Here is a 25,213-nt window from a genome sequence, read left to right on the forward strand (position 1 = left end):
AACAAAACTCGAGTCAAGCATGCTTCTTCCTTGAAAATATGACTGACCAGATAATGGTCAAATTTCTTTCCTTATTTATCTTTTTTTTAAGATTTACTGATTTGAGAGAGAGAGAGAGCAAGCACAAGTGGAGGGAGTGGCTGAGGGAAAGGGAATCTTCAAGCCCACTCCCAGCTGAGCACAGAGCCCAAATGGGGGCTCCATCCCAGGACCCTGAGATCATGACCTGAGCCAAAGGCAGATGCTTAACTCACTAAGCAACCCAGGCACCTTTCTTCCTTTATTTAAAGTCAGGATACAGTACAACCTTCTTTTAAAAGAAATAAAAACCTTAGTACAGACAGGCCTCATGTGCCTTAAATTTCAACTATTATTACCAATTGTTTCTTGGTCTAGGATACTTTCCCAGAATCATGTGTCTTCTTTTGAGTCCAAATCTTCTGGGTTATGCATGTCCTGTCTTATTTACAGGCGTGGTTTAACTATAATAAAAGTTTCCCCATAAACCAGTCTTTAATTATTGGCTTTTGGTTCATGCCTCCCACCACTCCTTATCTAACTTCCCAGTACCTTTCCCCGATAAGAGACTTTACCTCCACGTGGCTTCTCTTCCTCCACAGCTCTGTCTACTCTCACTAGTGACAAAGCAAGCCGACCTGACCTGCAGTAAACTCACTCCAATAAAAGCCTCTAAACCACTGAATCTTCTAGCATTGTCTAGATCAATGCTCAATTATCACTAAACAGATTTTTTTGTGAAACTTCTCCACTGTCAAGATACTTTTACACTCACCCTTTCCTATTTTGCTCTGAACATGTCAGTCGTTTTCATCAAGTTATTCAATAATCTCTTCAGAGCTATTTAAAAGTTTTCACAGCTGCTCCCTAAAATGTGGATAATTGTGCCTGCTGAATAAAACTACAGTAAAAACAAAAGTTACACTTAAAAACTTGTCTTCTGGGGCACCTGGGTGGCTCAGGGGTTGAGCATCTGCCCTTGGCTCAGGTCCTGATCTCCGGGTCCTGGGTCCTGGGATCGAGTTCCACATCGGGCTCCCTGCAGGGAGCCTGCTTCTCCCTCTGCCTGTGTCTCTGTGTGTCTCTCACGAATAAATAAATAAAATCTTTTAAAAAAGATAAAATATGGGCAGCCCCAGTGGCCCAGCGGTTTAGTGCCACCTTCGGCCCAGGGTGTGATCCTGGAGTCCCGGGATCAAGTCTCATGTCGGGCTCCCTGCATGCAGCCTGATTCTCCCTCTGCCTGTGTCTCTCTGCCTCTCTCTCTCTCTCTCTCTCTCTCTCTCTCTCTCTGTGTCTGTCATAAATAAATAATCTTTTAAAAAAAAAGATAAAATAAATAATTTGCCTTCTTTTCAGACACAATATGGCTGACTTCTTTAAATGAGCTAATATTTATTCAGAGAACAAGGTCTTTTGATAATTAAGCTTTTTGTTCAGAGGGACAGTTTACAAATTTTTGAGCTTGGGTAAAAGGTGTCCCCTCAAATCACAGTCATCTAAAGAGACATGAGTTATTATAAGCAGGTCCACATCTTGTCAGAATGTAAACCCTTTCCTAATCCCCAACTCATTTCTTGTCTAATTATTTTAAGAGTCTTTTAGTTGTGCTATTTTTAAAGCAGAGCAAAGGGACACACGATTTAGCTGGAGGGTTTTTTAAGCCACTGATGCATTCAGTTTGATAAAAGTTAATCCCATATAAAATTACAACTATAATTTTATCCTGATGCTTTTCTTAGACTAGGCATAAGTCGGAAGACTTTTCATCAGGAAAGTGATGAGAGGAGATAGCTCTAGATAAAGCCTATCCGAGGCAGAGATCATCTAACAAGGGTAGTTACTAAGTATTAACCTAATTCAAGCCCAGAGCTTACCTCTACTCTGAGTGTGCCATAAATAATGAAGCATTCTATCTGTTCCTTTTGACAGATAGCATTGTGGTCACAGTGCCTCAAGTAGACGGTGTTTTTTTCTCTACTCTGTTTAATTCTGATCCATTTTCTTCTGTCCTTGGTCAAATAATATACCATCTATCTTACCGTCAAGGTGATAACACAATATCATCACTATACTCTAGCATATATGAGGACTGAGAAAATAACAATCAAAAAATATATTTTGGCAGTCTACACTCAAACTTTTATTATTAACTGAAGTCCAAGTAACTGAACTCCTCAAATGGCCAGATTTTTGTTGTTGCTGTAACATCTAGCTTTTAAGAAAAGAGGCAAATGAAAAGCCAATTTTAGGGATATACTGAAAGAAAAGTCCAAGGTGTGAAATGGAATCACTATTTACAGAGATGACGGTTCATGTATTTTCTATTTACTATCCTGGAAAATAAGATGCTAAGGAGAATACAGTGATCCCCAAACACAGTAAGGTCGTTCTTCAAAAAATATATCATACTGTGGGGCACCTGCCCAGTTCAGTCAGAAGAGCGTGTGACTCTAGATCTCAGGGTTTTGAGTTTGAGCCCCACATTGGGTGGAGAGATTACAAAAAAGTAAACAAGCAAACAAACTTTAAAAAAAATATCTTATACTGTACTTTCTAAGAAAAACGGACTAATGCCTCAGATTCATCTATTTGTTCAATGAATTCTGACAACACCTACTGTGTGTCAAACACTGTTGTGGGTGATAAGGATATAGCACTGAACAAAAGAATATACTTCCTGGCCTCATGTGGCTTACATTCCAGTGGGGAGAGAAAGACAAGCAAAATATATGGGAGGCCAGATACTGATAAGTGGTATGGAGAAAGATATTCAATGAGAAGATTAAAACTATTACCAACATGTCTTTAGAGTAAATTAAGATTAAACAGGAATTTTTAGTATATACCAAATTTTACTACCTAAGAATGACAGAAATAACTGAGATGTTAACACAGTTTTAACAGAGGCAGAGCTGGTGTGCTCTATTCCTTTTTTTTTTTTTTTTTTTTTTTTTAGATTTTATTTATTTATTCATGACAGACACAGAGAGAGGGGCAGAGACATACCCAGAGGGAGAAGCAGGCTCCCTGTGGGGAACCTGATATGGGACTCGATCCCAGGACTGTGGGATCAGAACCTGAGTGGAAGGCAGATGTTCAACTGCTGAGCCACCCAGGTGTCCCTGGTGTGCTCTATCCTATACTACTACAGAAAAAAGTCATTTTGTTTAAAACCCACATAACTGATGGTAAACCAGAGTCCACCTTCAATTATTTTAGTTAACCAGTTTGCCACATTCTAGGACCATTTCTTATATCCCATTCCAACAAATGAATTAGATTAATTTCTCTTTCTAAATTTGGGACTTTTGGGCATATAACTTAATCCACAAATGCCTAGGTTTTAGGGGAATTGATAAATACTAGCAGTTCTCTTTTTATTAAGAGAGGTAAAAGACTAATTCAGCCCATATTCCAGTTTTTATATATCAGTTAGTTCCCAGAGGGAAAAGCATTTTTAATATTTTTCTGATTCCTCTTATTTTTTCTATTTTCTCTTGCCAGTGAGTAGTGTGAGCAATATTTTTAGAGGTTCTAAGTACACGATATAAAAGTGAAAAGGAAGAGCTGAAACGAGCATATTTATGAATAGCTGCTGTTTTTCTAACATTCACTTTTGTCAGGTTGAAATCATAACTGTATCCTGTTACCTAAATGTGGCTGTGATGTGGGGAGAAGGAAACCACACAGAGATAAAGGGAATTCAATTTTAGAACTATAAGTGAATATATTTTAACAAAATCAAATCAATGTTAATTTCTACTGCCTGAAAGAATATTACCCAACTATTTTCCACTACCTTAAAATATAAAAAACACCACAGTTCCACTGTTCTTAAATTAGTATTACCATGAAAGATCTGAAGATTATAAAATCAAGAAAATTGCTTTTGTGGTTACAATCCTCAACAGATACACATGAATAAACTCCCAGACTTCTTAAAAGCTGTATTTGTTTTCCTCATTAATCAAAGTTCAAAACTAATGCTTTTAGCATATATGAAATAATTTTTCCCCACATATTTTACAAGGTGGTTTTCTAGTTACACCAAATACTTCTTCCATATTCACAAATGCTCTAATAGTAAAACTGTTTCCTCTTCTGATATAGAAAAGTGATTTTTTTTTCTCCTTTTTATTAATAAAGTTCCCCTTAACAAAGGCCACACTTACAGGTTTAATGGATTTCAACTATGTTCTTCATTGAGGACCAAGGCACAGAAGGTACCTAAGTAAAAGTCAGTAACTCAGAAATATACACTTGATATTTTTTTTTTTTTTTTTTTAAATTTTTTTATTTATTTATGATAGTTACACACACAGAGAGAGAGAGAGAGGCGCAGAGACACAGGCAGAAGGAGAAGCAGGCTCCATGCACCGGGAGCCTGACGTGGGATTCGATCCCGGGTCTCCAGGATCGCGCCCTGGGCCAAAGGCAGGCGCTAAACCGCTGCGCCACCCAGGGATCCCTACACTTGATATTTTTTAAATTGTTTAAGTACCATAATGCCAGTTACATTTTATTCTAAGAAGTGCTATTTGGATATGAGGAAAATAAAATGCTTTTGTTATATTTAAAAGTAGAAGACAATGATCCAGCTTTCAGTATAGTTGTGCTATTAAGTATTAAGGATAATAGAAGTTATCCTCTATTCATCACCCTATATACAATTACTCTATTCAAGAAATATAAAAGTCTCAATGAAAAAATAGACAACAGAGATAATCATGAGCTGCAGAAGAGGAATGAAAACGCAGTGACAATTTACAGTGGTCCTGTCTTCATGCTCCTAATCCACAAATAGTAGAAGGGAAAAGGCTTCAGTGAGGTGACGTGCTTTTAACAGGTGGAAACACCACCTGCATACACCGTGGCTAATCACAGTGATTCAGCTACACAAGGCAACACAGCAAGCACCGCAATGGGCTTACTGGTTTGGCCACTTTTCTTAAAAAAATTTTTTAAGATTATTTATTTATTCATAGAGATGCAGAGAGAGAGAGAGGCAGAGACACAGGCAGAGGGAGAAGCAGGCTCCATGCAGAAAGCCTGACGTAGGACTCGATCCAGGGTCTCCAGGATCACGCCCTGGGCTGCAGGCGGCGCTAAACCACTGCGCCACCAGGGCTGCCCTGGCCACTTTTCTTGATTTAGTTGCAGTTTCAGACTCTTAGGAGCCACCCCCCACCCCAAGTTCAAACAACAACACTGCAAAGCACGGCTACTGCTTTGGAAAATCTCTCAGCAGAGAATTCTCCAGGGGGCTATTTCATCAGCCTGAGACTTCCAACTCTGCCGGGGAACAGGATCACAGAGAGCTCCCTATCAAACAGGTCTGCCCTCAGTACTTTAGGCACTCCCCATGGGGTCTTGCTGGCCTGATTATGATTTATGTTCTTTCTCAGGCTTATCTTTCTGTGCCTGATGTAACCTCAAAAAACCTATTTGAAGCAAAATAATAAATTGTAGTAATTAGAATAAACAAAAACACGTATCTCAAGAGTACTTAAAGCAATCTCCATCAGATTTGGAGGCTGCACTGTGCCAAGCTGCCCTTAGAGGCATGAACTCCATGGCAGGCCACCTGTCACTTGCCCAGAGTTACATCCTGGGAAGAAAGCTGCTGAGCACAGAGGAGCCTGCCCTGGAAGCATGAGCAAAGTTACTTAACACCTGTGTTACCCTTCTGTAAAGTGGAGAGGAGCGAAACAGTGCCTTCCCCATAGGACTGCTGAGGCTGAGGAGCAAATATCCAAAGCCCCTCCCGAAACAAGTGTCTCACACAAAATAACTGCTCAAGTAATACTAGCTCCTATTGTCAGTTTTCAAGTCCCCTTAAACAGAAAATTTCATATCACATCTTTTTTACTATAGGAAAATCTATACTTAACTATTTCCTTCACTAGCAGGGTTTTGTTTTTGGGAACTTTTCCTGTCTTCTTTTTTCTTTCCTTTTAAAACAAATTATTCGAAAATACCAACACCTGCATCGCTTTTCTTTCTTTTCTTCTTTAAGAATTTAGCGATACCTGAATGGCGCTCAGTGGTTGAGCTTCTACCTTTGGCTCAGGACGTGATCCTGGAGTCCTGGGATCAAGTCCCACATCAGGCTCCCTATAGGGAGCCTGCTTCTCCCTCCCTGTGTCTCTGCCTCTCTCTCGTGTCTTTCATGAATAAATAATTTTTTTTTTTTTTTAAAGAGTTTAGGGTAGCCCGGGTGGCGCAGCAGTTTAGCACCGCCTGCAGCCCAGGGTGTGATCCTGGAGATCCGGGATCAAGTCCCATGTTGGGCTCCCTGCATGGGGCCTACTTCTCCCTCTGCCTATGTCTCTGCCTCTGTCTCTCTGTGTCTCTCACGAATAAATAGATAAAAATCTTAAAAAAAAAAAAAAAAAAAAAAAAGAGGAGTGAAAGACCTGAATTCTAGTTGGGTGCTGTCACTACTAGTTGCCCCAGCCAGGGACTAAAACGAGAGCAGTGTACAGTGAAGTCTCCATTCCAGTAGTGGGTGACACTTTATACAAATATTGTATAATTCTAGATGTAGTCTTAATTATTCAACATGCTTCATGTGTCTTTATGTTATCATACTGTAAAACAGAATTTAAGTGTTCTTTTCCATAAGTTGCCATTCAAACATAAATTTGACTTCAAAATAGGTTCCAGTCAAAAAATTAAAGACAAGTCAAATAGGTACTTGTCTAAATATTATCTGTAAGTGCAAAATATGGGTGAATGAGAATTAAGGTTATTGGACACCTGGGTGGCTCAGTGGTTGAGCATCTGCCTTCGGCTCAGGGCGTGATCCCAGAATCTGGGATCAAGTCCCACATCAGGCTCCTTGCAAGGAGCCTGCTTCTCCCTCCGCCTATGTCTCTGCCTCTCTGTGTCTCTAACAAATAAATACATAAATCTTTTTTAAAAAGAGAGAATTAAGGTTATTTTCTAGATAATTCACACTCAACTGGCAGGAAGAGAAAGGACATTACAATGGTATCTTAACTCTCAGTGGGGTAGCCCTAAACTTGACTGGTTGACAGTAACATCTCAAGTCATATTTCTCCAATCCATTTTTTCTCAGTTTATTTCAACTGATGTGAATTTAGACAATGAAAAGGAAAATGGAAATGACTAAAGAGGGGTGCCTGGGTGGCTCAGTCTGCTAAACGTCTGCCTTGAGCCAAGATCATGATCCCAGAGTTCTGGATCAAGCCCTGCATCAAGCTCCTTGCTCAGTGGGGAGTCTGCTTCTCCCTCTTCCTCGCTCATGCTCGCTCTATCACGAAGAAAAGAAAAAGAAAAAGAAAAAGAAAAGGAAAGAAAGAGAAAGAACTGAAGAAAACTACTAAAAACTAGAGTTGCCAGTTAACAAGTGTCCTGGTGCTGTCCATCATTGGTCTCTACTCCATCACTGAGATGGTGGGAGAAGGAAGGAAGTCCATTCCACTCAGGGATAAAGTAAACATGTAAAGTATCTAGTACAGTGCTTGGCATCTAGTCAGTGTGCAGTAAATAGCTATCATTCTTACTGTCATGTGCTACCATCTCACACAGAGAAGCAGCAAAATCCAGAGAAGCTGGCTTTCTTGGGTCACACAGGTAGTGTACAGGGATTTGAATCCAAGTTCAAACGGTACCAAAACTCCACCTTGTTGCCTACACAACCTTGCTTTGCCAACTACAATTGAATCTAATGATAACAAAGTTCAATCAGCTGAATATTCACATGACATCGATGGATTTGTCAAGTCAAAGTCTGAGCCAGCTACATAACTGTAACACAACTGAACAAACACAAATTCTTTTTATATTCACAAAGAAAATGAACTGCCAACAGCCAGCATGAAATTACTTGTACACTTTCTTAGCCTGCTCAGTTAAAGCTCATTCAGAATAATGTGATTACTGTGTCCTATTTATAAATCTAAACCCCATATACCTTTTAGCGATCTCATCTGGGCAATCTACTACAGAAAGGTGGAAAAGTTATTCCTAACACATGTTGATACTTCTCATATAGGATTTGTGACATGCATGGTCTCTTCTAGTGAAATATCTTAAGCTAAGTCTTAAGAATTTAAGTTGCCTCTGGATATTCATTAAAAAGTAAAATATAGGGATCCCTGGGTGGCGCAGCGGTTTGGCGCCTGCCTTTGGCCCAGGGCGCGATCCTGGAGACCCGGGATCGAATCCCACATCGGGCTCCCGGTGCATGGAGCCTGCTTCTCCCTCTGCCTGTGTCTCTGCCTCTCTCTCTCTCTCTGTGACTGTCATGAATAAATAAATAAAATCTTTAAAAAAAAAAAAAAAAGTAAAATATAGGGATCCCTGGGTGGCGCAGCGCTTTAGCGCCTGCCTTTGGCCCAGCGCGCGATCCTGGAGACCCGGGATCGAATCCCACGTCAGGCCCCCGGTGCATGGAGCCTGCTTCTCCCTCTGCCTATGTCTCTGCCCCTCTCTCTCTGTGTGTGGGACTATCATAAATAAATAAAAATTTAAAAAAAAAAAAAGTAAAATATAAGTGACATTTATTTACGAACAAACTGCTCAGAGAACCAAACAGGAAACATCTGCTAAGCCAGTATACTGTTAAGAAAGTAATATGAAGCAGCTCTTTCTGCCCATGGGTCCTGTCCCTGTGTTATAATAAAACCACCTTTTTGCACTTACCAAAGAGAGGTAAGTGATATTTAGGGGTGCCTGCATGGCTAAGTTAAGTGACCAAATCCTGACCTCAGTTCAGATCTTGATCTCAGAGTTGGGAGTTCAAGCCCTACATTGGGCTCCACACTGGGCATGGACCTACTTTAAGAAAAAAAAAAAAAAAGTGATATGAGCAAAGGGAAAAATAAAACTCACAATGTAGTGTGTGCTTGTGGCTCCACACTGGGCATGGACCTACTTTAAAAAAAAAAAAAGGGATCCCTGGGTGGCGCAGCGGTTTAGCGCCTGCCTCTGGCCCAGGGCACGATCCTGGAGACCCGGGATCGAATCCCACGTCGGGCTCCCGGTGCATGGAGCCTGCTTCTCCCTCTGCCTGTGTCTCTGCCTCTCTCTCTCTCTGTGTGTGACTATCATAAATAAATAAAAAAAATTAAAAAAAAAAAAAAAAGTGATATGAGCAAAGGGAAAAAAAAAAACTCACAATGTAGTGTGTGCTTGTCACAAAAAGATGAAATATAGGGTTCAAGAAGTGCCAGTGAATTTGGTTAATGCATAAATGAGTAATCAATTCGTTTACTGAAAAACGGTCACACACCTATTGCTTGGTGGGCATGAAGGTGCAGTCTGGTAAGGAAGAGGTGTAATGAAGGAATTTCCATTCACAACCTCTTCCCTTTACTCCTTGAAAGGAGCTTTTCCCTCAAGAATAAAATGTCCTTGAAGTGCCCGGCTGGCTCAGTTGGTAGAGCATGGGATTCTTGACCTGGGGTTGTAAATTCAAGCTCCATGTTGGGTATAGAGAGAGATTACCTAAAAATTAAATCTTAAAAACAAACAAAAAAGGAGTAACACATCTCAATGAGGAAACAAATACCTCAAACAGCCTTTCCTTAGATCTGAAGATAAAGATCACTCAAAAAGAATATTTGTGGGCACAGTCAGGGAGGGGTATACTTCAGAGGTAAATTATTCTCCTAAAAATACGAAGGTCTTGAATTGTTCACAAATATTCTATCCTACCAGCACCATTAACTGGAGAAAAAAGAAAGACCAAGGAAGAAAGTCCTATTAAGCTGAGAGCAGGGGAAAGACTGCTTCATCTAGAAGAGGCTTCTCGGCAGACAGCCTGGCTCATAAATGGATTGACAGAGGGGGTATCCACGAACCACTTGAAACTGTATGCAAAATTCTACAACCTCATCAGATTCTAAAGGGGCCCATGACCCCTGTAACTCTAAACGTCAAAGTTCAAGCATTAGTTTGACAGATACAAACTCAAATTCTGACTCTTCTGCTTATTAGCTGTATGGTCACCCAGATTAGCAGAGCAAATCACCCAATTTTTCAGAACCTCTGTTTCCACACTTTAAAATGGAAAAGTAATGCCTAATTCCATGTGAGGATTAAATGTGATAAGGCATATTAAGCTTCTAGCACAATAATGTTCATCCACCCAGAAGGGAGGGCAGTAGAAATCCACTAAAACCTCTAGTGTTATAAGGAATGAAATCTGAAGCTTTATACACCAAAGGAAATGACAGAACTTAGTGAGGAGCCCCAAACACCCTCCATTCCCTACGTCCACCATTTTGTAACTCAACTCACAAACCTCCGCACATGAGTAAATTCATACTTAGTTCCACATGGTGATAAGACTACACAACTGTGGCAGATTGTTGGCGAAAGCGATTCAAGGACCTCCCTAACACCTCTGAAGTGGAAAATCCAATACTGGGAGAAAAATATCTTAGACTATTAGCTCTTAAACTTACTAGAAATTAAGGGGATAGTTGAATAATACTCCATTCCTTTAAGTAAACAGGTTTCAAAAATCCGTAATAACCTGTGTGATGTTACTTATGTTAAAATGCGTAACATTTACATGTTTGTATTAATAATTCCTCTATTTATATAGCTGGTTCTTTTTTTTTAACCCCATTTATTTTTTCAGTAATCTCTACACCCAACATGGGGCTCAAACCCACAACCTGGGATCAAGAGTCACGTGCTTTCCTAGAGTCAGCCAGGCACCACTATATGGCTAGTTTTTAACTATCTAGACACGGCAGACTCTTGACTTCAGCGCCAGTCATAATCTCAGGTTCATAGAATTGAGCCCTCCGTTGGGCTCCACACTCAGTAAGGAGTCTGAGATTCTCTTTCTTTCTCTGCCCTTCCCCCAATACTTGCTCATGCTCTCTCTAAAATAAATAAATCTTAAAAAAAAAAAAAAAAGTAACAGAAAACCTAAAAATCAAGAGAAATCCTTGCTCATTTTAATCAGTTTTGGAGAGGCCAATCTAAAATTTCTGTTTAGGGGCAGCCTCGGTGGCTCAGTGGTTTAGTGCCGCCTTCAGCCCAGGGCGTGATCCTGGAGACCTGGGATGGAGTCCCACATCGGGCTCCCTGCACGGAGCCTGCTTCTCCCTCTGCCTGTGTCTCTGCCTCTCTCTCTGTGTCTCTCATGAATAAATAAATAAAATCTTTAAAAAAATAAAAATAAAAATAAAATAAAATTTCTGTTTATTAGTTAACCAAAGATATTTACTGATACTTGTCTATACATCAATTTTATTTGATTTATAACCTACATACCTGAATTAATAAATATTCAGCCCAAAAGGTTGAAAAGTTTGCAGATACTATACTTTTATCTTACACATATTTCAGTTATTTTTAGAGTCCAACTGAAAACAGCTAGTGCAGAAGGAAATACGCATGAAATTCTTGAGGTCTACTCAGATAACAGTCAAGATAAGGTCAGTGGATATTTGGAATACCTAAGACACTAATTTAAAATACACTCCAATGGCCAAGAACATTTTCTTAAGTTGTGCTTGAGAGTAATGGTTTGCATTATATGCTTGATTCCTCTCTATACCAACAAATCCTTTAGCTAAAGAATTTCCCCATCAGTCAGACAACATTATGGGAACAATCTGTTCCAAAGAAGTTGACATTCCCATGATCTAGCAATCTTACCTCAGGGAGTCCCTTTTACTCAAAGTCCCTGGTAATTTTCTAATTGTTTCAGGAGAAGCCACAAAGTGAAAAAGAAATAAAATTCTAAAGAAAAAGGTACTTTTCTACCTATGTTCAAAGTTTTATACATGTTCAACTCTCTCCAGGAAATAAAATCATAGAGCAAATAAAGGCCAACTTAACTGAGCTGCTGTCTATGCTTATCAATGTAAATTCAAAATAAGAACCTTAATTTTTAAACTAGACATTTTTTCAGAAACGATGTACCATAAGGTATAAGGCACTGTTACAGACACAGGTGATATTAAGTCCTACTCTGATGGAGTTTATATTCTAAAAAATAAAAACTTGGCATATGTGTGATGGACTTCGAATACAACTAAAAAAATTTTTTCTGAAGGTGTGTGATAAACCACCATAGATTAACCAAGTATCAAAGCCTAATTACAATCTTAAAATGAGATGCCACAGGAAAAACTTCTAAATTTTGCCTAATTTTTCACCTGAAGGCTTAGTACTAATCTCAACTTTAAAACTGTAGTTATGTACGCTCACCATATATGTAGCCAATGAGGATACCCCTTCCCCCATACACACGCAAAACGCTCAGAAATAGCAGACTGTTATAAAGCTGACACATAATGTTATCACAGCAAAAACATGAAAAAATTATCTTCAAAAGAATCCAGAAGAATCCTGGCTGGCTGAATCGGTTGAACATGTGACTCTTAATTTCAGGGTCATGAGTTCAAGCCCCACATTGGAGGTAGGGAATTACTTAATAAATAAAAGTTTGTTTTTGTTTTCGTTTTTTAAAGGCCTCCAAGGGTTGGTGCACTTGCCTGGTTCAGTCTCTAAGGTATGCGACTCTTTTTTTTTTTTTTTTTTTTAAGATTTTTTATTTATTTATTCATGAGAACATAGAGATAGACAGAGACTCAAGCAGAGGGAGAAGCAGGCTCCATGCAGGGAGCCCGACGTGGGACTCGATCCTGGGTCTCCAGGATCCCACCCTGGTCCGAAGGCGGCACTAAACCGCTGAGCCACCAGGGCTGCCCTGGTATGTGACTCTTGATAAATCAGGTCTTCAGTTTGAGCCCCATGTTAGGCATAGAGATTACTCAAAAATAAAAAAAATTAAAAAATAAAAAAAAGCTTCTAGGGTGTTTTAAGTTCCATTTCCTAACTGGACATTTAAAATCTTAGACGCCTGGGTAGCTCAGCAGTTGAACATCTGCCTTCAGCTCAAGTCATGATCCCAGAGCCCTGGGATCAAGCCCCAGGTCAGGCTCCCTGCTCAGCAGGGAAACTGCTTCTCCCTCTCCCTCTGTCACTCCCCACCCCCTGCCCCGCTTGTGCCCACTCTCTCTGTGTAAAATAAGTAGATAAAATCTTTAAAATAAGTAAATAAATAAAATCGTAAAAGAGAAACAAAACACCCCACCAACCATGTATGAATTTAAGCTGAATAAGGGCTTTATGACAAAGGAAGGTATCTTGTAAGAAATAATAGCTTGCAATGAATCTAATTAAAACCCATGATGACATGATAAAAATATGATTATCAAATGTGATATAAGATTATTTTTTTAAAGATGTTATTTATTCATTCATGAGAGACACAGAGAGAGAGAGAGAGGGGCAGAGGCACAGGCAGAGGGAGAAGAAGCAGGCTCAAGGAAGGGAGCCCCATGCGGGATTCGATCCTGGGACTCCAGGATCACGACCTGGGCCAAAGGCAGGCGCTAAACTGCTGAGCCACCCAGGGATCCCATACAAGATTTAAAAAGAATCCTTGAGGAGTATGTGCTGGCTCAGTGGGCTAAGTGTCTATTAGCTCAGGTCTTGATCTCCAGGTCATGAGTTCAAGCCCTGCATTGGTCTCCACGCTGGGCATGGAACCTAGTTAAAAAAAAAAAAAAAAAAACACACCAGAAATTAAGTATGCTAGCTAACTGAATTTAAATAAATAAATAAATAAATAAATAAATAAATAAATAAATATAAAAAGAATCTTTGAGAAAGACACACCCTGAAAAAAAAAAACAAAAATCTTAATGCAAAATTTCATAATACTTTTTTTTGTTGTTTTTAATCATAGGTTGAGGGCAAGAGGGAAGAAAGAGGCAAATAGAGAAATATAAACCTACTGAAGTCCTGTTGGTTTTGGGAGGGGGAGCAACAAGGCAGTGACACTGTACAAATTAATTTCAAGTTGCATGAAAAAGGTTCAAATATGACTGCTAAATTACTACAGTACACTAAAATTTTAAGTTTAATAACATAAAAAGTACCAGTGGCCACTACACTTGTTTTTACTGTAAGAACATTTTATGAATAAACACTGCTTCTTCCATTTACTAAGAGAATACAAGGTATTTACAAAGGAATCAATCTGAAGAGAAGTTGGTCAGTTACAACATACAGGTGGGCATCACCCTTGTGAGAGCTTCTCACAAACCAAGCCCTCTACTAAACGTTTTTCATCTAACACTGAATCCTCACAGCCCAATCCACAGATGAAAAACAGTAGACTTGAAAAATGCCAACTCCAAATATAATTGGACAAAAGCACTTTTTAAAAAATGTTATTTTATTGTAAAAGTTCTTTTCTCAGTCTCATGTTGCCTTTTTCCAGGTAAGACAACTTCATCTATGTGAACTATTATAAATGAAGGAGAGACATGCATAAAGTAGACAGGATGTCTGACTTATGAATTATGTAATGATGTGGTGTGTCACTTGGACTGGATCACATAACTGATAGGTTATAGAACTAATAAATGGCAGCACTGGGGTCCAAACTCGAGTTTTTCTTTTTCTTTTTTTTTTTTAAGATTTTTAAAAATGTATTTATTCATGAGAGACACAGAGAGAGGCAGACACACAGGCAGAGAGAGAAGCAGGCTGCCCGTGGGGAGGATCACGCCCTGAGCTGAAGGCAGAGGCTCAACCACTAAGCCACACAAGTGTCCCCAAACTCGAGCATCTCTGATTCAACTTGCAAATGTCTTAACTACTCTATTAAAGAGTGTTCTCTAGAGGCAAATAAAGGCAGTGCCCACCTAAGTACTGCCCAGAAAGGATACCCAGACTCAAAGGAACTTAATTGGTACCAGAGGCAGCACCATTCCCCTTATGAAGATAGGGAAGGTTTTTGATTCCATACTCACTAAGTAACTTCTAGTTTATGCTGGCTCCCATATGGCCTGCCTACAGGGAGAACGTGGCCTGGCCAGGGAATATACATACTTGGGACTGTTGGTGGTTCCACATCTCATTGTAAATTACTAAACTGGCAACCTGCTTTTACATATCCTTCTCAGGGAGTTGAGGTAACACAGGTCTTATTCCTAAACACAACAGATTTTTAAGCTGAACCACCTCACTTTAAATTGTGCTGATTCTACCAAGGTGACACTGCCCCGTGGGAGCAGCTGTGCCCAGATGACACCCTTCTGTCTCACCACCTCCATCAAAGTTTTATAACATATACTTTCCAAACTGGAAAGTTTTCTAATTCCCTTTAAACTCTACAAAGGCTTTCACAATCTCTCTTGAAAACGTGTTATGAAACTCAGAATGAATGATATGCAGAGAATTTCTCCAGCTCTGAGAAGCTGTTGCTATAATGAACAGCAATATTTTCCTGTGGGGATAATGTTTCTCCATCTTTAAAAGTCACTTTCCACAGCTCAAATATGGTGAATTTGGAAAAAGTTCATCTAAGTTAACTAAATTGCAAACAAGTACATTAACCTTGCTGCTTGTAGTTTCTTTCTTTTATTTTTTTAAAGACTTTATTTATTCACGAGAGACACAGAGAGAGAGGCAGAGACACAGGAAGAGGGAGAAGCAGGCTCCATGCAGGAAGCCCGATGTGGGACTCAATCCCGGGACTCCAGGATCACACCCTGGGCTGAAGGCGGCACTAAACGGCTGAGCCACCCAGGCGTCCCACTGCTTGTAGTTTCTTAATATGTTATAAGATATCTTAGATATTAAAAAAAAAAATGAAGACTAACGAACATATACCCACACATCCAGCTTAAGAAATAAAATACTACGGATACAGTTGAAGCCTCTGGGTAGTGTTGTCATTGTATTATTGTGTAGCCTTTGCCATTATAGAAGTAAAATAGTATTCGATTAAGCAAGTAGACTTTTTCTCCCCCAGGTGCAATCTGGGCAGTAGCAGTGATTATCAGCCAAATCCATCTATTATGATAATTCTGAGTCTGACTGATGGGAGAATAGTGCAAGGTGACAAAACATCAACAGCTCTTGGTATGAATCTCGTATGCATGGACACAATGTCAGAACAGGTATTGCCCTGACCCGGAATTTCTGAACAGTCGTTTGGTCAAATTAGGCCTGAGGTTTGAGCCCTCTGTTTATATGCTACAGAAAAGAGTTTCTGCAGCTTTGAAAGGAAGAGTCTGCTTGCTATACAGACTAGCTTCCTAACCATGACTCTCATTGAATACTGGAAATGTTGGGATAGTCTGTCCAAGGCTAAGACATTTTCTAGGGTTCGTGCCTGTTCCCTCTCAAAGCACTCTACCCTTGTGCTAAAAATCAGTCTCATTATGTATCCACAGCAGGGTGAAGGTGCTTGTTCCCGGGTATGATAACCTCAAACAAGTAATGATAATTTCCCTGGACTTCCTGACCAACAGAGCAATGTGGGCGCAGTGCAGCCTGTATTTATTGAGCACATTCCATGCCTGGTATTCTGGCTACAAAAATAAATTAACCACAGCTCCTCAAGAAGTTAATTCTGTGGTGGCTGTGCATAGACTTGGTGCATAAGAAAGAAATGATGGGAAGAGAACCAAAATTTTAAAAAAGGAAAAATGGGTGATGGAAGCAAAAAATATGTAATAAACACAAGTAAGCAGAGCGAGTCACTGAGGCAGGCTGTGCTGGTTTACTTTCTCCTATTTTGTGCTCCATTCCAGTTTCTTCCTAATTCTCTCGGCCTCCTCTATTCAACCCTGAGGGATCCGCTACATCTTTCTCTCTCCTAGACAGCCTCATGGCCTCTCCCGCCTTTGATGAACTGACCTAGGCTGATGATTCCCAAATCCTTCCCCCTAGCTGGGCTCCAAGCCTGCACATGCCTCCACAGGCTCAACATCTCCAACTGGCATTTCTGACTGAGTACTTCCCGAACTGATCTCACCATACACCTCTCCCTCTGCCCCTCAAACCTGCTCTTCCTTTAATGCTTCCTCTCCCAGTTACAGACTCCACCATTTACTGGAACCCTCAGTATCAACCTGGACCTTCTGGCTAGCCCTCCTCCACACTTGGCAGATAGGTCCTGAGTATCTCCAGATTCCAGCCACTTCCCTCCATCCCCCTCCAGATCCAAGTGACTATCACCTGCCCCACAAATACTCCTTTTTACTTGTCTTTCAGAAGGCCTGCTCTTCAAAAAAACAATCACCAAACCCTGTTTAAAATCCTTCGCTAGGGGATCCCCAGGTGGCTCAGCGGTTTGGCGCCTGCCTTTGGCCCAGGGCGCAATCCTGGAGTCCTGGGATCAAGTCCGGTGTCAGGCTCCCGGTGTGGAGCCTGCTTCTCCCTCAGCCTGTGTCTCTGCCTCTCTGCCTGCCCCCCCCCCCCCCATCAATCATGAATAAATAAATAAAATCTTAAAAAAAAATAAAATAAAAAATAAAAATCCTTCGCTAAAAATATAATACTAATAATAAAATGAATGAATGAATGAATAAAATAAAATCCTTCACTAATGGGGCACCGGGCTGGCTCAGTCAGAGGAGTGTGAGAATCTTGATCTTGGGGTCCTGAGTTCAAGCCCCATGTTGGGTGTAGAGATTACTTAAATAAAATATAGTCCTTCACTAGCTTCCATACTACTTTCAGGACAAACCCAAACCCCTTAACAAAAACCCAGCAGTATGGATTTTCCTCTCCCCACCTGAGGCTCCAGGTAGATCACCTGCCTCAAGTCTTTGGCCTGCAGTTCCTTTGTTGGAACAGTCTTTTCCAGCCTTGGACAAATTCCACCCTGCACCATCCCTGTCCTCTCTGCTGCCTCTCCCTATTGTTTACAGCACCCTTTATTATTTTTTTTATTTTTCCTATCATAGCATGGATCAGACTGTTTTCTTAATGGTGTCAATACTAGCATGAGCTCCTACTACATATATCCTTGGCACTTAACACCTCTTTAATATGGAATAATCAAATGATTCTTAATAGTCACAGGGTACACAGTTTATCTATTCCTAACTTTTTATGCACTATGACAATGGGATTTCCAGTTAGCAATATAACCTGGGCATTTACAGGGAATAACCAGTTTCTCCATCTTTCTCTTATCCCAGAACCAACCAGCCAAAGACAGGAAAGCTCTTAACTGTAATTAGAGCCCTTTTCTTCACTAGGCCTTACATAGTAATTACACCTTACATAGCATCTTAAATTTAAGACATTATGTGGATCTTTGAGGACTCCACAACTTCCTACAGACAAGATTAGGGGTTTTCCAAGACAAACCTCCCTATGATAACTATAACACTGTTATTAGCTCTTTGGCTTCAGGACACCTAACTGGTTTAGTGGGAAGAGCATGTGATTCTTGATCTTGGGGTCATGGGTTCAAGCCTCACATTGGGTACAGAGATTACTGAAAAAAAAAAAAAAAAAAGTTAAAATAAAAAGACAAAGTTATTAAAAAAAAAAAAAAATGCTGGCTTTACATGCACTTTAAATCACACAACCGCTCTTGAGCATTATCCCCATGGTTTAGATCAGGGAACCAGAGCCCAAAGAGGTCACACAACTCATCCAAGGTTAAACAGCCAGTTGGTGAGGAAACCAGAATTCAAGCTCAGACAATATAACTTTACAATCTTGGCGTGGTCTGTGCAAAAGAGTCAGTGAATGAAAGTCAGTAAACTGTACTAGATCAGAAGGACACAGTTGGGATTATATTAGAAAGGGGGGACTTGGGGATCGCCCGGTTTGGCGCCTGCCTTTGGCCCAGGGCGCGATCCTGGAGACCGGGGATCCAATCCCACGTCGGGCTCCCGGTGCATGGAGCCTGCTTCTCCCTCTGCCTGTGTCTCTGCCTCTCTCTCTTTCTCTCTCTCTCTCTCTGTGTGACTATCATAAATAAATAAATAAAAAAGAAGGGGGGGGGGGACTTGGATAATCCTGAATGCATTACTATTTGCTTTTGGATTACATTTTAAGGGAGCCAATATAAGCATTTTCAAAACTAGGGCACTCTTCGTGATCTTACGGGGTACACCCGAAGAAAGACCGCTTGCTCTAAGACCTCTTGCTCTGTATCTATTCCTTCTTCCCAGGGAGGGGGAGCTTGCAAACTCCGACATCATGGCCAGGGACCTCCCTGGAGAACACAGGGGGCAGCGTGCATTACAAGGCTGGGAAGGAAGGCACAAAGCCAGGCTAAAGACGCCTACAGCCTTTTGGGGGGTTGGGGGGCTCACCTCTCGCAGCTCCAGTCTCTGGGCCACAGCTTCCAGGCTCTCCTGGCCAGTGCTCTCCACAGACAGCGTGAACTCCACAAACTCGTTGTTGAGCAGCTGGATCCGGGCAACCAGGCAGCTCTTGCTGGACACCGTGTAGCGCCGGGTGCGTTTCAGTTTCAGTCCGAACGGCAGGGGCATCTTCTTCTCCCTCCGAGCGCGGTGGACAGGTCAAGCGGGCAAGGCACCGCCACCAATCGGGTGGTGGGGACGGCGGGGGAACAAGCTCCTCTCCCGCCGGGAGGAGTCCTGGACAGTCTCCGGCTGCTCACCCAGCAGCAGCTGCTGCCGCCATCAAAAGGCAACCGAGTCCCCAAAGGCCGGGTGGGGGGAGCATCCACGCCAGTGCTGGGGACAGACGGACACCGGTTACAGGGGCCAGGGCAACTTCTGACCTGTCTGTATTTGTATACCCCTCCCCCACCTCCACCTCTTGAGCTTTTTAAAAATAAAATTAAAAAAAAAAATCACTAAAGCCCTATCCAAAGAACAAGCTCCCCCCACTGCGTCCTGGATAAAGAAGGTATCACCAGGACCTGGGCGGCCAGGGAGGGAGCCTACCACCCGGCTCCAGCCCTCTGGAAGCCTTCGGATAACGCGAGGCACCTCCGGGCCCAAGCGGATCGCGGCTGGGGCTACCGGGCCGCCAAACTCGGTAGCCGGCCTGTAGGGGCTCCGCGCTCAAGTTTCGAGGGTTTCTTTTTTTTTTTAATCCTTAATTTTGCTGGCTCCCTAAAGCGCCAGGTGTGGGGGTGCTCGAGTCCTTAACAGGAGATGAGGTGCACAAGAACAGCTCCCAAAGCGCTAAGCACGCCCCGTGAGACACGGGGACCCTGCACCCACGGGGGGGGGGGATCCCCGGGAACTTCTGGCAGCTGCGAGGTCCAGGGAGGCGAAACGCCCCACACGCGCCCGCAGGGCCGCTGCGGCTCTGCAAACGTCTACGTCACCAAACTGATCGATCGATTCGCAAGCCCGAAGGACGCCAGGAATGCGGGTTGTCCGATTACCACCCGAAGCACGGACGTTCGGCAAAGGGCGGCCCCGGCTTCCCCGCCGATGGGGCCGCCGGGAGGGGCGGCGGGCCTGCGCCCCAGCAGGGCCGCGGCCCGGAAGCCTGAAGCACCATCCTGGGTTCTCCAGGGGCGGCCCGGGCCGAGCGAGCCGGGCGAGCGGAGGGAATGGACGGCCGGGGACCTCGCGCTCGGACTCAAACCCCCCGCCCCCGGCGCGCGCAGCGTCCTCCCCGCCGCGTTGCCCCGGCCAACGCGCAGCCTCAGAAGTCCCGGAACGCTCCGCCCGCCGCCCGCGTTTCCGGACGGACGCGCGACGGAAGGACCGGCCCCTGCTGCCCCCCCTCCCCTCCCCCCGCCCAGCTCGAGCCCCAGGGAAGGGGGCGGGGCGGGGGCGGGGGCGGTCCGGCTCCGGGCTTGCAGCCTCGGGACGCACACACACCGCCCCCCATAACGTGACTTACAACGTTTCTAAACACACCTGTTGATGCTAACTCCTGGGCTTGGAGCAAACAGCGTGAGCGGCGGCGATGGGGGGCGGGGGGGGGGTCACACTGCCTGGGTTTTTTTCTCCTCCTCCCCGCCCCGGCCAGCGAGTCAACAAAATCCCGGGACGGTTCCCACCCTTTGTTTTTCTTTCTGAGTGGAGGCCGCCTGGTTAGACGGATGGCTGAGAACCGTCGAGCGAGGCCCGGCCGCGGCTGGCTACCCTGAACTTGGCCGGGGAACCGCGGGCAGGGGCAGGGGCAGGGGCAGCCCTCCATCCTCTCCCCTGGGAGACGCGGAACCCAGGCCAGGGAAGGAGCGGCTGTAGCTCAGCTTCGCCCTGGGCACGGATCCCAGGTTCCTCCTCCCCAGGGCTCCGCTCTTTTCCGCTTTTCCTGCGTCTGGGTTTCAAGAGGCGATGGGCGCAGCTATTCCACTGGGCTCTGCCCAAGCTAACGTTTTGTAATTCCATTCCACAAAAGTGTCTTGCGTCCCTGAGGACGAGGCAGCCTAGTGGGCAGTGTGAGAAATCTAAGATGAGCCGAACCCTAAGCCGTCACTGCCCTTAAGGAGATTACACGCGAGCTATAATTACATACAGGGCTGCATCTCGAGTAAGGACCGAGCCACAGCTTCCTCTGTTTCTGTTTTCGTGCTTTGGTCGGTGGTGGTTTGCTTTTTGCCCTTGGAGTTCTGGTTATGCCCACGTGGCCAGAAAAATTAAAAACAAGGACCAGAGGAAGAAGGCCAAAGGAAGGGAGAAAAAAAAAAAAAGGAATACTTAAAGGGCTGTTTTAAACAACAGCTTTTGCTGAGTACCTTCTATGAGTAAAAGCACCATACTAAAGGGGGGAGGGGTGACATAAGTATTATTAAAAGAGTCTTCACTTGCAGTTTTTTGTTTTTGGGGGTTTTTTTGCTGTTTTAAATGCTCTTTGCTATGTCAGGGTATAAACTAAATATAGTTGAGGCAGAATAAAAAAAAAATCATGAGATGAGAACTTTAATAAGTTTTTGACTAGAAAATTGCCTGATAGGGGATCCCTGGGTGGCGCAGCGGTTTGGCGCCTGCCTTTGGCCCAGGGCGCGATCCTGGAGACCCCGGATCGAGTCCCACGTAGGGCTCCCGGTGCATGGAGCCTGCTTCTCCCTCTGCCTGTGTCTCTGCCTCTCTCTCTCTCTCTGTGTGACTATCATAAATAACTAAAAATTAAAAAAAAAGAAAATTGCCTGATAAGCCATCAGTGTTTTGTATGATACAAATATTAAGAGATTATATATATATGACATACCACATATACTACATAAATACCTTTCTGAGATGAGGTGGTGGATTTCAATTTTATATACAAATTAGGGTAACGAAAAAAATGGGACAGGTTAAGAGGTTAAGTAGTGTGATGAAGGGAAGATATTGCATATATGCAGAGGAAAGATTAATGTTTGTATTGAGTGTTCAAATATGGTGGATTCTTCATTACAAGGAAAGACCTATGCCTTGAAGGCAGATATTACAGTATACAACTTAATTATTAACTTAAGCTCTGATTAAGCAAATGCAGAGTAAAACTTTGAGTTGTTCCTGATATTTGAAATGTTTTACATCAGATAAAGAAAAACCAATGTCTCCTCTTTATTTTGGTAGATATTATAATGTGTCAGAAAAGTTGAGGGGTGAATATGGGTGTGGATATAAGGATGCATTTTTCCCCAAGATCTATCCACAAGAATAGCCTGCTTTCTGCGTATTTATATAAAACCTGTGTTAAAATAATGCTGTTTAATAATTTAGATAATTATCAATGATTTACACATTTTAATTTTCAGTTTTCACTAGCAAATCATGTCAAAGTTATGAATGTTCCAATAGAGTAGAAATGTAAGTTGCTTTTGGGGGGGGGTCTGTTTCAGGTGTAAAATAATATACAATAACTTGAAAGATCTGCAATTATAGCTTATCTAACTGCTAAAGAGATCATTCATAATTGGCTTTTGAAAGGAAAAGCTAGGAAACACTTTCTCTACAAAACCATTTTTGAATGTAATAAGAGATACATGTTAAATTCTGTTCCACTTTTCAAAAGGCAGTCCGGGGTATCTGTGAATTCATTTTAACGTTTTCATATTCCCTTTCAAAAGTTTGTCAAATACCCTGTAACTCTGAATCCTGTCGTTTCCACCCTTGCTAAGATCCTCCCCACATGTAATTTTGCCAAAGACACTCCAAAATAATCACAGGGGGTCTATGGCATCTTTAGAGTAACATACAGATCTATATAGCATTTAAATCAAACATATTTCTCATGGACAATATGCGTAGATACTCGAGAATAAGATACCCTAGAAACAAAACACAACTACTATCAGAGTAAAATTACTGTCGTATCCCAAAGTCAAAAAAAAAAAAAAAAAAATCTGCCAGCAGCTAATTAGGCGTTCGGCGGTCGTCAGGGCACACGGCGCGTTTCGAACGTGCCTGCGAGTGCGCGCTGTGATTATAGGGCTTTCGCAGCAAAAGAGAGAAGACGTGCATGCCAAGGGCGGCCAGTCTAATCAGGATTTGCAGAAATCACAAGCCGGAATCTGCAGACCCAAGAATTCTTTTTCCCAGAGTAAACACTCTTTACTGCAAAACAAGTCATCACCAAACAATCCCTCCCCTCCTCGCCTCCTCGCCTAAGTTATCTGGCAAACCTTAATATTCCGAGAAGCACCAAAAAAAAAAAAAAAAAAAAAAAAAAAAAGGCTTAGAAGACTGCTAGAACCCTGATGCAGAAGTAAGCCGCAACAAGCCGGCAAGGAGTGCAGAAGTTCGCGCCCCCCGGGTAGCAGCGCAGTGCCGCAGACCGCGGAGGAGCTGGGAAGGGAAGGCTTCTCCGGTCTTTGTTACGCTCCTGCCGCGGGGTCCGGGGGTCCCGGGCGGGCGGACGCGCTCCGGGGCCCCCGCCGGGCGACACGCCCCGCCGCCCGCCGCCCGGGCCCGCGCGCTCACCTGCTCCCGCTCCCGCATCCTCGGGGCCGCGCGCCCCGCTCAGCGCCCGGCCTCCCGGGGTCCCGCCGCGCCGCCGCCGCCGCCGCCGCCGCCGCCGCCCCGCCGCGCCCGCACGCCAGCCCGCGCCGCCGCGCGCTCATGGGGCCCGCGCGCCGCACTTCCTGTCTCCGGAACCCCGGCCCGCGGACCATTCCCCGGGCAGAGTCCGGCGGCGGCGGCGGCGGCGGGGGCGGCGGCGGGGGTGGGGCCGCACCGACGCACCGACGGACGAAGGCGCACGGGCCGGGGCGGCGGGGCGGCGGGGCGGCGGCGGCGGCGGCGGGGCGGCCCTCCCCCGGGGGCGGGCGGATCCGGGGCGGCGGCCGCGGCGGCCCGTGACCTCAGAGAGTTGGAATGCGGGCGGCGGGGCGCGGGGGGGCGCGGGGGGACAGCTGCGCCCGGCCGCCGCCGAGGGGGCGCGCCGCTGCGCCTTTCCTCCTATGACCGCTTATTTTAAGGGCTTCCAGATACAGCGCGGCTTTCAGTCCAAACGTGGGCAGGGGGATGTTCGCGTGCTTCCAGGGCCCGCAGGACGCTATATCGCCAGAGCGGTCCGTGTACCGCTGTGCACTTCTGAGAACAGCTCCCAGATTCTAGGTCTTACTTCCGTGCACCTCCAAAAAAAAAAAACAAAACGAAAAAAAGGAGCGTCTGCCTTGGGCTCAGGGCGTGATCCTGGGGACCCGGGATCGAGTCCTGCATCGGGCTCCCTGCACGGAGCCTGCTTCTCCCTCTGCCTGTGTCTCTGCCTCTCTCTCTCTCTCTCTCTCTGTCCCCCATGAATAAATAATTTTTTTTTTTTTTATGATAGTCACAGAGAGAGAGAGAGAGGCAGAGACACAGGCAGACGGAGAAGCAGGCTCCGTGCACCGGGAGCCCGATGCGGGATTCGATCCCGGGTCTCCAGGATCGCGCCTTGGGCCAAAGGCAGGCGCCAAACCGCTGCGCCACCCAGGGATCCCCTAAATAATTTTTTTTAAAGGTGGAGGAAACACCCTTAAGTACTGGGTGGGAAAGTCCCCTTCTATCCACCCCTCCACCCCCCGCCAAAAGGTTGATGTGCCTCAAATAACCTCTAGGTCTCCAAAAGAGCTGTATGCATATGCAATACCCGGTAGAGCCATTCGGGAGGGGGGCTCCACGGTCAAGCTGTCTGGGTTCAAATCTCAGCGCCAACACTCTAGCTGGGGAACCTGGTGCAAATTTCCTGACCTCTCTCTGTGTCGGCTTCCTCTCTCTCTCTCTTTTTTTTTTTTTTTTTTTTGGATAGTTATGGGTTTTTTTTTTTTTAAGATTTTATTTATTTATTCATGAGAGACAGAGAGAGAGAGAGAGAAGCAGAGACACAGGCAGGGGGAGAAGCAGGCTCCATGCAGGGAGCCCGACGCGGGACTCGATCCTGGGACTCCAGGATCGGGCTTCCTCTCTTCAAAAGTGAGAAGAAGAATCACTGCGGGGTAACTTGTGTAAAATATATGGGAAGGGATTCA

The 25,213-nt window shown here is 44.0% G+C and overlaps 1 protein-coding gene across 2 annotated transcripts in view; it reads right to left on the bottom strand.

Annotated features, from left to right (window-relative positions):
- Positions 1 to 23,799, bottom strand: part of PTPN21 (protein tyrosine phosphatase non-receptor type 21) — an 80,327-nt gene extending 56,528 nt beyond the window's left edge. The window contains exons 1-2 of one of the 2 annotated variants that reach the window (XM_049113384.1): positions 23,685 to 23,799; positions 19,155 to 19,541 (exon numbers count right to left, since the gene is read on the bottom strand). In XM_049113384.1, the coding sequence (XP_048969341.1) occupies positions 19,155 to 19,334 (180 nt within the window). In that variant the 5' untranslated portion in view covers positions 19,335 to 19,541; positions 23,685 to 23,799. Of the gene's footprint in view, positions 1 to 19,154; positions 19,896 to 23,684 lie in introns of those variants that run through there. The other variant, XM_025442438.3, reaches the window with a different exon arrangement.
- Positions 23,800 to 25,213: the final 1,414 nt, after the last annotated feature.

This window comes from Canis lupus, chromosome 8 (genome assembly GCF_003254725.2).
Source record: "Canis lupus dingo isolate Sandy chromosome 8, ASM325472v2, whole genome shotgun sequence".
Lineage (NCBI taxonomy): Eukaryota > Metazoa > Chordata > Mammalia > Carnivora > Canidae > Canis > Canis lupus.